Here is a 15,205-nt window from a genome sequence, read left to right as displayed (position 1 = left end):
TGTCTATTTCAAAAAATCATGGGAACCTTATTTTTCTAATACCCCTCGTATATGTCATTTGTGGGGATTGAATACGTTGAAGAGAATCATTCCAGCAATTTCCTTATTGATCCTTTCCTCTCCTTTTGATATCACTTTTCCTTTCTCTATTTCTGTTTATGGTGCTGTTAGTGTAAAAAGGCTAATAAATCAGTTTGTCTACCAGTAGTGGAAGCGTAAGATGTAATGTTATAGAAGGAGGACTACAGCTAGCCTGCACACACAAACAGCTAGTGTGGGGTGGCTGTCACTTACAGCAGAGAGTGGTCAAGTCTTGCTCCCTCAAGAACCTCAACTCTCAACGTGAGAAGTTGAGGCTCAGCCTCAGCGATCCTCACAATTGCTTTAAGGTATAGTGCTCATCTTTGTACCTTTACTCTGTAACTACACCCATTAATATTAAATTTTAAAACAAAACATTTCCTTCACTTAGAAAATAGTTTGAGAACTTTAAAGATTTAAATTATTTGATGTCAAGTTTTTAAAAACTTTCACATATCATTTAGACAGATTGAGCATTAGTTGATTTAAATGAGGTTTATATCTAAGTGGAATACTTGTCTCTGTTTAAAGTTCATTATTTATGATGGATGATTTGAAGTTATAACTGGATTAGACATTATCCATTATTTCAGTGTTACAAAATAAAAATACAAAATTTTGAAAATAAATCTGTCCTCCTCTTCAGCTCTCAAATACTGTACTATAAGTTTAAGCATGCAAAACAGTAAACAATTTAACACATGGCAGTGAGCATACCAAAGTCAAAGTTACCAACAAAAAAATAACCATTAGTATGAAGGAGTTCATGTTTATGAGGTTAGTGGTTTAAACATTCAACACAGTTTTCTGCTGTTATATTACATGCTCTCTGCTGTTGTGAACTACTAAAACAACTTTCTTTTACTGTTTCGCATTTTCAGTGCTTCAATTTTCTGCTAGTTTATTTCTTCTTACAGATGCATCCGGTTCTTTTGAACTGAAATAGTCCTAAGAAATTTTAATCCTTTACTACATGTGTTTAGTCATCAATATAGGCCTTTAAACAAGCATAAGTTTTAGTTTTTCAGTAAAAATAACGTTACTTAAATTCGATATAACAACTGTAACTTACAGAGTGTTTTTCATTGTGTAATTAAATCAAATACATAGTACAGGGTAGCCACCTGACCGGGAAACCAGGAATAAGCCGGGAATCTTCCTTTAGAACCTGGAAAATCTCAAAAACAATTTTTCTGTTTTTTTAAGAATTCATGTAATACAAAAATAATTTTACACCACCATGAAACTGTGAATAAAGAAGTTTTTAGATCCAATTTTCATAATTCATGCGCATTACTGCGAATAAATATTGACATATGTTCATGAGCCCCATCTCACTTCGGTTGTCTTCAATGGTGTAGTGGAGTTTATCTTGGTTAGTACTATTGCTGTGTTGCGGCAAGCTCCCAAACATGTAACAATGTATTGGACAATTAAAGTCTGCTGACTGATCATGTCTGGTCTCAGCCATTTTATGAGAGGTAGCTGTTAGCGGTAATGCAGTAGTGGCCGAGATACAAACAGGGTCACTCTGTCACCAAAATGGGTCTTTGAACAAAGTTGTCCAACTCTTATTCTTGAGTTAAAATAGCATTTTGAAAAGAAGTTTGTTAGATAGATTGCATAGGCCTAACATATACAGTCCAACTCTATAAACAAGCTTAGTTGGGTTCGGTGAATATTATCATCTGTTTGATGGTTTGATAAGAGATGCAACCCAGTTTTTTTAGTACATCAGTTGGATTTTACCCAGAAAATAATGGATTTGCAACAAGTAAAGTAGAGAAAGGGGCGTAGGGGTCTGACATGATGCACAGCAATGACATAATGAGCTGAGGGCTGAGCAGGAGGACAAAAATTTAATGTCTGGAATTAGTGGGGGATCAGCGGCACATTGTGGTAGGCTACTGCCATGCTGCTCACATGTGTTGTGGGCATGGTCAAGTATTCTCTGTATTTGCAATACAAACATTTCACTTTTACTGGTGAGGTGTCAGCTATTAAAATTTCAATTATAAACTGCATGTGAACAGACTTCGTATTGAATCCTGCAACAACCAGCGATACACCTGCAGCTTCTACGTGCGATAGTTCTCGTGAGTAAAATTGCTTATATTGTTCACATTATGTGACATTAGTTGCACAATTTCTCTAGCAACTTTACTTGTCAGTCTAAACACAGCTTATTATTGTCTCCAGTCTGCAGTTGGCCGAATCTACCATGCACATAAGTTTTTGTTGTCACAGTGGCATTGGCTGTATTATGACTGGTAGAAATCTCATCATTTCTCAAATCTATTCATCTGAACAACTTCCTCACACATGTGACAATTGGACAGTATTCAAACTGTTCAAACCTATTTGTCCCAACGTGTATGAGAAACTTTACATCATGTTGTTTCGTAGTCAATGACTATAATCTAACGAACACTTTTGACTTAAACCACAGCCTTTCTTGTATTCATTTACTTTGTTGTTGTGTTGTTGATATGAGGTGATTCTAATCTTACATTATCTTAAAGGGCAAACACTAAATATTTAAGAGAAATTAATTTATAAAATTAATTGTTCTCTTATTCTGAGGGAAACTATGCAAGGTTCTGTTCTGTACTACTGTCTACTTATTCTACAGATCGAGAATTAACTTCAGTAATTTCTGTAGCAGATAACTTTCTAATGCATTCTTCATGTATTCGTCCGGTAGTGGGATATATTAAAACCATGATACTTTCGTGGGACTGTAGCCAGGACTGCCACCAACGATGCTAATATAAAAAAAAAATATGAATTATGTATCAATTTGGGGCTCCGGGAAAATGAGTGGATAATGCGTGATTTTTATAATGTCCTTGCTCAACATTAGACATACGATCACTAATTTTTACTTTATCTACATGTCACACTTTTTGTACTTGTACATAGATTCTTTCATAGGTAGATATATCCATACATTTTTACATAAATGGAATATATTCTGGATGTTAATTTTATAAGCTACCATTTCTATTTAAAAAGAGAAGATAGAGAGGAAATGACTTGTTGTTTTAAAAATATATTAATTTCCCTGAATCTCTGTGAATTCCTTTGAAGTAACGTGGCATTCTTAGGCTTTCTTTTTCCAAAAGGTCAAAGTTATTTTCAGATGAAAGTTTGTGGTTTATTTTTTGGTTGTACCAAATCAAAATGGTAAAATGGCAAAATCTTACCGAAAGTTCCTGCATCATAGACCTCTGACCCGCAATAATGCTGGACTGCAAACTACCCCATGATAGCGCTGTGTTGGTATTTGTTTGTTCACTCTATTTTTCCAAATTCGATACATGTATTTTCCAGACATCACAGAAAGGAAAGTTATTAGGTAAACACATTGTTATGTATACACATTGAAAGACGCATAGATAAAAACTAAGGAGCTTAAAATAGGCGGTAGGGATGAATCGTCACTGAATTTCTCGCATAACGCAAGAGACAAAATTTGTTGGACCACCGCAGCATCGTGGTACTTCCTGCAAAAACCAGGAATTTGAAAAGTGGTTATGAGTGGTCACACCTTAGTATCTTTGATGTAAATTTATAATTATAGATAATTTAATAATTAATTAATTTAAGTGATAATTTATACATTGTTGATCTCCACAGATATTGACAGAGAAGAAGACTGTGGAGTGCGAGATGCTGGTGAGTCTGCAGCCCATGGAGAACTGTCAGGTTTCTGTGGTGATGCTGGCCGCCAATCCAGGACCCAAGTGGGGACACCTCACCATCTCCAGGTTCAACCAACCCCAGGACAAGAAAGTGGTCAGTAACAGGTTTTTACAAACTATATAGTATAATATGTAAATTTACAACATGCTGGTGAGTTTGCACCCCATGGAGAACTATCAGGTCTCTGTGATGATGCTGGCCGACAGTCCGGGATCTGAGTAGAGACACCTAAAATCTTCTGGCTTAGCCAACCCCAGGACAAGAAAGTGGTCAGTAACAGGTTTTTACAAACTATATAGTATAATATGTTATTTACAACATGCTGGTGAGTTTGCACCCCATGGAGAACTATCAGGTCTCTGTGATGATGCTGGCCGACAGTCCGGGATCTGAGTAGAGACACCTAAAATCTTCTGGCTTAGCCAACCCCAGGACAAGAAAGTGGTCAGTAACAGGTTTTTACAAACTATATAGTATAATATGTTATTTACAACATGCTGGTGAGTTTGCACCCCATGGAGAACTATCAGGTCTCTGTGATGATGCTGGCCGACAGTCCGGGATCTGAGTAGAGACACCTAAAATCTTCTGGCTTAGCCAACCCCAGAACAAGAAAGCGGTCAGTAACAGATTTCTCTGTAACTACATAGTGTAATATATATAAAAGTGAATATTTGTTTGTATGTCCTTTATAGAATCATAAACTATGTGACCGATCATTATGGAAATTTGTATGTATATGTACATGTACGTTTCCATGTAGAAGGTTTATATGCTATGCCCATTGATGTAACTCGCCACCAAGCGGCGTTGCATGAGACAAAAGTTTCCAAAGTGCCTGCATGTTATAAACTGCAATTACAAGATAATTACGTATATTAAACAGCTACACACTATTTGAAGGCACTAAGTTATGATGTATATTTGTCTTTAAAATAGATCTCTGGTTGAACCTAAAGCAAGTACATGTACATGTACAATACACTTTTAACAGATTTTCTTGATCATGACATCAATACATACTCTACATCAGCATTGGATATATAACTCACTTGAACCAGAATAGCTCATACACGGGCAAAGCTTACAAAAAGTGGGTGAAGCCGTGGGAAACAGCTAGTATGTTATACATTTTTAATGCTGAATTGTGATTAATAACTTGGCTACTTAACATAATCTACAAATTGTTTTGTTGGGTCAGAAAATGCAATTATATATATATATATATATATATATATATATATATATATATATATGTAAAATTTCAATAAAGTTTTAAATAAACAGAGTACTTGTTCCACCAAACCTGGATCTCTCACTTGCTGGGCAAGCATGCTGCCACTACACTAGAAAGCCCTTGATTTTTATGATTAAATTATTTCGCATTTGACCGTTTCTGTCACAGATATGTTTAAATAATCAAACTAACTTATGATCGGAAGACAAAAAACCTTTCAAATAACATTAATTAGATTGACTTTTTTATTTAATTTGTTTGTTTAATCAGGCTATTGCCGTTTAAAAAGTAAAGTAAAATAATGTCTTGTTTTACCTAACTTTATCTGAGCTTTACTTTTAAATGGCAATAACCTAATTTAATTTATAATTAATTATATTATTTAATAAATAATGAATCACAAAAAGTACTTGCTCTGCCAGGTCTCGAACCCGGATCTCTCACTTGCTGGGTGAGAATATAATATATTCTCTAAGAATGAACCGATTCCAGATTTTTTGGATGTTCAAATTGCTTAGATTTTCAGTTAAGGGACCATTTTCCTGATGTAGCTAAGTCTGTGTGTAATGTATAGCAGCTGCAGTATGCCTAAAAACCCAACAACAAAGTTACTGAACCATCAAATTTACTACTAATACAATACATAGACAATGTTGTATGACAAAAGATGTTTTCCAACTGAGGTGTAAAAGTAATTATGCATGGAATCAGCATTGCAATATGACATAATAATGTGAGATAAGACTATCGGCTGGCAACTTGTGGTTTTCACCTCAATTATATATCACCAGAAATAAGGAGAATTTTTGAGACCTCTCCATAGACTAAATTATCTTTTTTTTTAAGTAGATCCAGTCTTGCGAAGACCATTTTGAAAAAGCATTGTTACTACAGCGAGGTTGAGTTTCTGACTGACCTAGTTTTTATACATTTGATCAGCCTTGTTTTGGTATCTTATTGTAAATAATTTTAATTGTTTTAAGCATTTACACTTGACAATGCAACTGTTATTGATGCTTTGAAACGTTCATATAATATTTTTACCCAAATAAAATTCATATTCTTCTTAAATATAGATGAATAAAATATGATAGTAAACAAATGAAAGATATTTATGGGGGACTAGTTATTACTTCCCATGTGGTTAGTGCTAAATATATATATTTAGCAAGATTACTAAATGCCACTTGTTGCAGTTGCTGCTATACAGGTTTGGTGGCAAGACCCATGTCAACATAGAGGGCGTGATGACCGACCCTGAGCAACACATGTGGCTGTACTTGGACCCGGCCGTGTGGTTAGTGTTACTAAGTGCCACTTACACTTGTTGCAGTTGCTGCTATACGGATTTGGTGGCAAGACCCATGTCAACATAGAGGGCGTGATGACCGACCCTGAGCAACACATGTGGCTGTACTTGGACCCGCCATGTGGTTAGTGTTACTAACTGCCACTTACACTTGTTGCAGTTGCTGCTATACAGGTTTGGTGGCAAGACCTATGTCAACATAGAGGGCGTGATGACCGACCCTGAGCAACACATGTGGCTGTACTTGGACCCGGCCGTGTGGTTAGTGTTACTAACTGCCACTTACACTTGTTGCAGTTGCTGCTATACGGATTTGGTGGCAAGACCCATGTCAACATAGAGGGCGTGATGACCGACCCTGAGCAACACATGTGGCTGTACTTGGATCCGCCATGTGGTTAGTGTTACTAATTGCCACTTACACTTGTTGCAGTTGCTGCTATACGGGTTTGGTGGCAAGGCCCATGTCAACATAGAGGGCGTGATGACCGACCCTGAGCAACACATGTGGCTGTACTTGGACCCTGACACTCTCTGTAGCACCTTTGTTCTCACCAACACGGGCGATTATACTGCTTTCTTCAAGATTTCTGAAGGTAATTTCTTTGTGCATTCCTTTCAGTGGCAGAATATAATAGGGCTCAAACATTTTAGTTCTACGGATTTCAGCCTGGTGGTTACCTATTGAATTGTGTATAATATTTTGCAATACAATTTCTGAAACGTTAAATAAGACATGGTCTGTAGACTTGACAATTCATAGACAACAAAATATTCAGTTATATTCGCTAGTAAACAAAATGGTAGAAAGATGGTTTTGATGAGTTAAAAGTGATGAAATTAAAATGAACAAATGTTGTTGTTCCATAAACATTATAGAAGGTAACATGCAAATAATTGTCACAATGAGTTAAGTTGAAGTAAGTATATTTAAACATATTGCCTGTTAAGCAGATGAGAAAATAGCATCAGAATATAGCTAAGCCTTCCAACACCTTGTATAGTTTTTCCTTGTTAGTTTTTGTATAGTAAAAATGACCCCAGTAAAATAAACTATCATGTTTTATATTTAACTGTTAATTGTTAACGTTAAAAATTCAATAATAAAGTCTTTTTATAATTTTTTAAATACTACAAGTGGGCAGGAATATTGACTATTTTCTTTCTCATATTGCAAGGATTTTATATCTTTATGAATATTAAATCAAATTCTGGTGTCCATAAACTATCAGCATTTTATGATGTGCAAAGTGTTTTTTAGCCAACTATTAATTTTTAATGTATAATTATCAGTCACAAAAAGTCACGGATTGCAATAATAAAATATAGTCATGATGTAAAGTAATGAAATTTGACTAGGGAGTTACACTTATGTAATGTAATTTACAGATGTTTATTGTAGTGGGAAACAAAATAATATAATCAAGCCAATCTTGGCCATTAGAATATCTAGAACTTAATAACATATTGTGAAATTGTCCCTGGATTTCTTTGTAGGAGAGAGAAATTGGTACCAAAATTATAAGTCCTGCTTTTATCACTGGAGAGTAGATTTGTTGAAGGTAGTGATGGACAAAACAAGAATTTTTTAATCTCGAATTCAATTTTGAATTGCTTTTCTTAGACTAAGTATGCTTTAAGCAAAATCTTATTTAATCTAATTTCTGCAATTTTTAAATCTTTGGAGATTTTCCGATAATATAAAAAGTTATTTAATCGATAATAGTTACAAAATATATATATATAGTACTATATAACTATAGTATATATATTTTTTTAAAAGATCAATACAATTTTAGACTGTCAAAAATTATAAAGTCTTGTATTATTATTATTAGATTTTTATTCCTAAAAATCTATACTTTATAATATTTGACTATTTAAAATTTAGTTGATCTTTAAAAAATATCTATCACAAAATAATAACATTAAACAATAACATTTGAAAAATATATATATTTAGCAAGATTTTAAAATCGCAGATAATAAATGTCTTTACTTTATAATTGTTAACATACATGACATATTTGTAACCTTTAAAAAAATTATATTTAGTTGGAGTTAAAAACTTTTTATAATACAAAATTATAACTTTATAGTTTTTAACCCTCTAATCTGTAAAACATATATTTACTTGTTTTAAACAATAATGTTAATATATATAACTATATATATATATATATATATATATATATATATATATATATCAGTGATGAGTCAGCGCTCAGACAGGTCAGATCGCTTATCTCTTGCTCTCTAACCTAGTGCAAAAGTTCAGATTATGTTTCAATGTGAGTTACATTGTATGGGTTTTGTATAAGAATTTCCTGTTTTTGCGTCATTCTTGTTTGTATATTTTTATTTATAAATTCTTAATAAATTAATTTTTTATTTTTGGTTATTTTTTTTTTGAAATGTCTAAGTGTGGTGTTTGTGATGCTAAGATCAATCCTACAAAAAACCAAACTGGCTTGTGGTGATTGTAAGGTGGATTTTCATGGCTCTTGCTTGAAAATGAGTAAGGCCGACATAGAATGTATCTCTTCAGGTGATCTTGTGTGGAGATGTGTTTCATGCCTAGCAACAAGGGAGGAGAGCATGAGATTGGACACCCAGAGTACAAAGGAGGGAGGAATAACCTTGGAAGATCTTTTGAAAGTGGTTAATGAAATAAGAGACATTCAAAAAAGAAGCGAATCGCATGTCAAATAGGGCTTATGAAAAATCTTAATGACAAAATAGATGACAACACAAAAATGCTAGCTGATCAAAATACCAAGTTGGAAGGATATTTAAAAGTCATGGAAAGCCTGACACTGGAAAATGTGCAATTGAGGAAAAAAAGTTGCTGCTCTTGAAAATCGTGTAGAAGAAATGGAACAATATTCCAGAAGTAATTGTGTAGAGATACACGGATTCCAGAGGAGAAGACAGAGAATGTTGTGAGTGTGGTGAAGGAGGTTGGAAAGGCGCTGGACATGCCATCACGGACTCCATGATTGATGCCTGTCACCGACTGGGGAGGAGATCAGGACCGAACAACCAACCTGCAGCCATCATCGTCAAGTTTGTGAGACGTCTTGACAAAGAAGAGTTAATGAAAAAACGGACGGTCAAGAAGAATTTCTCTACACGGCACATCAACATGACTATGGACAGCCAAATTTATATAAACGAGTCACTGTCACCAGCAAGAAGAAGACTTTTTTGTCATGGCCCGGGAGGCAAAGAAGACGAAGAACTTTAAGTATTTGTGGGTCCGAAATGGCAAGATACTTATGAGACGAGATGATGGACAGCCAGTGATACATGTAACATGCCAGGATGACTTTAGTAAGTTGTAAAAGTTAAAAACAAATTAGTAAAATTTTAAGTCAGTTAAGTTTAAAGATTGTTTTTTCTATAATATTTATTTTAGGCCTAAACTCCTTTTTTGAAAGGAAAAATAAATCATACAATTAACTATGTTATTGTTTTTGAAAAATCTTGGTTTTATTAGACTTAAATTAGTGTTCTTGTAATCAGTGCTTTAAAATTGTATTTTTATATTTTATAACTTAAAAAAATGGTTCACACTCAATCATGTAGTTTAACTAATACTTTTGAAATAATTACATCAAAATATTCGTAGCTTTAAGACAGAACTTTGAACTTTTTTTTGATAGAATTAAAAAATATGAATAAACTTCCTGAAATCATAATATTATCAGAGATATGGATCAATAGCAATGAGAGTCAGTTTTATGAAATTGAGAATTATAACTTAAATATAAATTGCAATGAAGAGTACAGAGCTGGTGGAGTAGTAGTTTATGTAAAGTAAGGTGTTACAAATAAAAGACAAAGAGCCAATAATTTTTGTAACTGCTGATATTTTAAAAAATTTTCATTTAAATTTTTTAATGAAATTTTTACCATTTTTTGCTTTATATAGAACTCACAGTCATACTAAAGAAGAATTTATAGACGAATTAGAAACATATATTAATTTTAACAATAATTTAATAAGTTTAAAAAATGTTTTTTTAATAGGAGATATCAATATAAATTTATTAGAAAATGCTAAGGTAGTTGATGATTATAATATTCTTTTGGCAAGAAATGGTTTTTACTAGTCTAGTTCAGGAACCAACAAGATTAACACAGTTTTCTAAAACATGCAGTAGATCATGTTTTTTGCTAAGATATCAGACTATAATAGAACTGATATAAAGACAGAAGTGATTGACTTAGATATAACAGATCATTGTTTAGTGAAGGTCATTGTGATGGTGCAGATGGAGGGGGTGGAGGGGCTTCCACAGCTGACTCCACCTGCTTATCGCATAGATTACGGTGCCCTGAACCTCCTTACTTGATAACGTTGACTGGACTGAAGTGTATTGTGAAGAGAATGCCTCTATTGCTTTTGATATTTTCCATACAATTTCTCACAAAATTGTATAGATAAAAGTAAAAAAACAAATTATTTCCAAGGAGAAGCATTAAAAGGTTGAAACCTTGGATAAATAATTATATCTGTATAAAAATCAAAACTAGAAATAAACTTTATAAAAATCTTAAAAAACATCCACAGAATGAAACTCTAAAAAATTATTATGTTACATATAAAAATAAGCTTAGGACAGAAATCAGGGATTTAAAAAATACATTTTATAAAAATAAATTAATAAACTGTAATAGAAATTCAGATAAGCTTTGGAAAGTTATAAAATGAAATCACAGGTCAATGCAGATCAAAAGAAAAAATGTTCAGAAATTGTTAATAACGGAATAATTATTAAAGACAAAAAAGCTTTTGCAAGTGAATTTAATTATTATTTTTTAAATATTACTGAAAATCTAAATTTAAACAGAGAGAAACCCAACAATTTTCAAAATTTATGTTTTAAAAATATATTTAATAACGAGTTTCAACTAAAACTCCATGTTTGTAGATTATGTAAGTGAACAAGATGTAATAAATGTTATAAAATCTTTAAGAAATGGTATATCTCCAGGAAATGACGGGATAAGTTCCTTTATGATTAAAAACATCTATCTGAAATTAGTTAATGTTTTGTCTTATTTAATAAATCTTAGTTTTGAAACAGGGCTTTTTCCAGAAAAACTTAAAGAAGCAGTTGTAACACCGATTCATAAGGGAGGACAGGCAAATTTATGTAGTAATTATCGTCCTATTAGTTTACTTTTTAACTTTTTCTAAAGTTTTTGAGAAAATAATGAAGAAAAAATTAGTTGCTTATTTAGATAAAATAAAGTTTTTTAGTAAAAAATCAGTTTGGTTACAGAGATTCACTGAGTACAGAAGATGCCCTATTAAATTTTTTGTCTGAAATTTTTAATGGTTTAAATACAGAAAATTATACAGCAGGATTATTTTTAGACATAAGAAAGGCCTTCGACACTGTTGATTCATAAAATTTTTGTTGAATAAGCTTTTGAAAATTGGAATAAGAGGAAATATTTACAAATGGTTTGAAAGTTATTTGCTAAATAGGAAACAATGTGTGAAAATTGAGGACTGTTTAAGTAGAAATGAAGGTTATTCACCAAGGGGTACCACAGGGCTCAGTACTAGGTGCTATCCTTTTTATCTAATATTTATATTAATGATTTTTGCAATGCTAAATTTAAAGGGAAATTAAACTTCATTTGCTGATGATAAGCCCTGTGTTACACAGAAAAAAATATAAATTCAGTTGAAGATAAAATAAATTTTGACCTTAAAGCAATTCAGTGGTGGTTTTTCAGAGAATCACATGTTATTAAACGTAGACAAAAACAAAGTATATGATATTTAGTTTAAGAAAAGAGTTTAATTTTAGCAATCCAGTAATTTATAAATGTATTAAGTGTCTATGTGAAAAATAAAATTTGTCATGAAGCATGTAAGGAAGTTGGGAGAGTTAACACTATAAAATATCTTGGAATGTTGCTGGATCAAGAGTTAAAATGGAAAGTACATATCTCATCATCACTAAAAAATAAACTTAGCAATTACAATTAGTTATTTCTTTTTTCTAAAAGGGATATGTGATAAAAATACTTTTAAAATGCTTTATTTATTCGCTAGTTCAAAGCAGAATAGAGTATGGTTTTGGTCTTTTGGTGCGGGGTACCTATGATTCAAATATTTACCCAATTAACATGATACAAAAGTTCTTTATACGCCTGATTTCAAATAAAGAGTAAAATATGAAACAACACGTCCAATATTTAGTTCTCTTAATATTTTACCTTTAAAAAAATTTGTTTATATATAAGGTTTTAAAGCTATTTTATAACAGAAGTGGACACACACAACAATACAATAATTACAAATGCATATTAAGAAATCCAAATCAAGCATTGTTACTGAAACCATATACAACTTTTTTTTACAAAAAACTTTCAACTTTATAGCTCCAAGAATTTATCATAAAATCCCCCCATTCTTAAAGCAATCAAAAGGTAAGAATACCTTCTTAAAACGTCTGAAACAGTGGCTTATGGAATTTGAAGATGTAAACTTTCTTTTAAATATACAAACGTAGTATTTAGGTTTTTTTTCTGAATAAGTTAAATTTTTTTTTATTTAACTGTTAATTAGATTCTTTTATATATTGCTGTATATAAGTTGTATAAGCTATCTTTAATTTATAAGTTTTTTAGACTCATGAAATCTTTTGTTTTAGCACTAGAAGATTACTTTTTATTATATGTCTAATGTCTCTGAGAGCTGATATTTATTTTTGTTATTTCTATTTTTAGCAATGGAGCCTCTAAAACAGGTTTTTTACCTTAGAGGTCCTAAATTTTCACTTTTTGATTTAATATAAATACTTGTATGTAATATGCAATAATTTCTCTGGTACTTATTAATATTTTTTGTTGTTGTTTAGTTCCTACATTAAATGTAAATGTGACTAAGATTTTTTTGTAGTCATTCCTGCATGATGCTCTATTATTCTTAGTGCTAGCTAGTGCTCTCTTTTATTGTTTTTCATTTTGTAATTTCTGTTTTCTAAGAATCTTTTTACTGTACAAGTATTTATTTTTGTAAAAAAAAATTATGTACAAAAGAAGTGAAAATAAATTATTCTTATTCCTATTCTTATTTAGTTAGAGTTAAAAATGTTTAATAATAGAATAAAATTTACTCACTAATTGTAAACTTTCGTTACTTTTCGTTACTTTTAATACTAACAATAATATTAACAAATATAGTTAGCTTACTTTAAAAAGTTTTAATAATGAAAAACCGTATTTTCTAATTTTAAACTGTTGTTAAATTATTATTTTAACGTGTTTAAATTTGCACAAAACACGTATGACGGTAAATCTCATAATTTAATTTTTTATATTTTGTTGTGGATTGTAGTTTGTAAGACTGGTAGTAGAATGGACCAGAGTAGCTCCATTCATTGTTTTTAGCTTTCTGTTATCAATCCAAAACAGGTAGGTAACCGACCACTACTTTGAACTTGAAACTTGCGTGTTTAATTGTTTCTTCCATAAGGGAAGAGTACCAGTGCAACTCTTGAGACTGACGTGTAAGCTTTACTGTGTAATATTGCACGATCGTAATTATAGAAATGTCAAGGTGGAAACAACATATTATTTTCAAAAGTACGATAATTTGGTGACACAAAGTAAAGCAAAAACGCATTTTGGCTATTGGTAATTTAGTACACAGATTGATCCATTACTAATTTGATCACAGGTATGACAGCCACCACTGTTGGAGGCAGGCTCTCTTGAGTTTCCTCTTTTGCAGATCTTAGAGCTTGGACTTTTGTTTCGGTGGTTAATATAAACCCTGGTAACTAAGTAGTTAGTGCCTCAGTTTCATATGTGTAATAGTGAACAGTAGTTGGCACAGACTTATCCATTGCTAACTTGATCACAGGCATGACAGCCACCACTGTTGGAGGCGGACTCTCAGTGTCTCCTCCTGAGCAGATCCTAGAGTCTGGACATTCTGTGTCTGTGGACATCAACCTCTCTGTCACTCCTGATCGCCTAGGTACACATAGACAAATAAGTATCTTAACAGTAGTTTGAAAATTTTTTTATTAAGAGAAACTGAGTTTCATTATAAGTATTTTTTATATGTTTCTTGTACAAACAACTCTTTGAAATTCTATGACACATCAGTAGAGTATCCAAATAAAAACAAAGGTATCATGCTTCTGTCTTGAAAGGCACTATACAACAATTTTGTATCAATGTGATGAAAGATCTTGGGTGCAGTAATTAAAATGAGAAGTTCACAATTAACATCTTGACCTAGCCACTTGTGATTATCATCACTTATTTTTAAAGTTGGAGGCATTATTGGCAAATAGCACTTTACTACCAATGACCTGAGAATTTTAGGAATCTGCCAATAAGTAAATGACTCAATTATAAGTAAACTTTTTTGAAGATCTGTCGTAATAGGTAGTTTTAGAAAATAACGAATAAAATAGTAAGACTCAACTCAAATTTTAATAAAATGATCCTATTGTTTATTTATAATTATATTTTCATTTAATCCATCAACGGTTGAAAAAACAACGCTTGTAAAAGGTAGAATTTACACACAAATCAGGCCTACAAGATTTCTCTATACACTTGTCTCATTCATTGATATAATTCAGAAGAGTAACATTCTTTTGTGTGTATATATATATATATATATATATATATATATATATATATATATATATATATATATATATATGAATAGTAGAACATGAATATTATTGGGATATAATATTTATTTGTAATACAATATTATTATAAGCAATCTTACATATTGTATGTTTTTTCTTGATAATTTAACTTAATGCTATTCTATCTCATAGGAGAAAAGTCTCCATTTATGTTAGTTTTATTGGTTGTTATTT

The 15,205-nt window shown here is 31.8% G+C and overlaps 1 protein-coding gene across 1 annotated transcript in view; it reads left to right on the top strand.

The window, feature by feature from the left end:
* Positions 1–15,205, top strand: part of LOC124352736 — a 70,908-nt gene that overhangs the window by 45,852 nt on the left and 9,851 nt on the right. Inside the window, exons 20-23 of the mRNA XM_046802375.1 lie at positions 235–389; positions 3,721–3,879; positions 6,766–6,928; positions 14,224–14,340. Of these exons, the coding sequence (XP_046658331.1) occupies positions 235–389; positions 3,721–3,879; positions 6,766–6,928; positions 14,224–14,340 (594 nt within the window). The remainder of the gene's footprint in view (positions 1–234; positions 390–3,720; positions 3,880–6,765; positions 6,929–14,223; positions 14,341–15,205) is intronic.

This window comes from Homalodisca vitripennis, chromosome 1 (assembly GCF_021130785.1).
Source record: "Homalodisca vitripennis isolate AUS2020 chromosome 1, UT_GWSS_2.1, whole genome shotgun sequence".
Taxonomy (NCBI): Eukaryota; Metazoa; Arthropoda; class Insecta; order Hemiptera; family Cicadellidae; genus Homalodisca; species Homalodisca vitripennis.
This window is presented reverse-complemented; position numbering and strand designations above follow the sequence as displayed.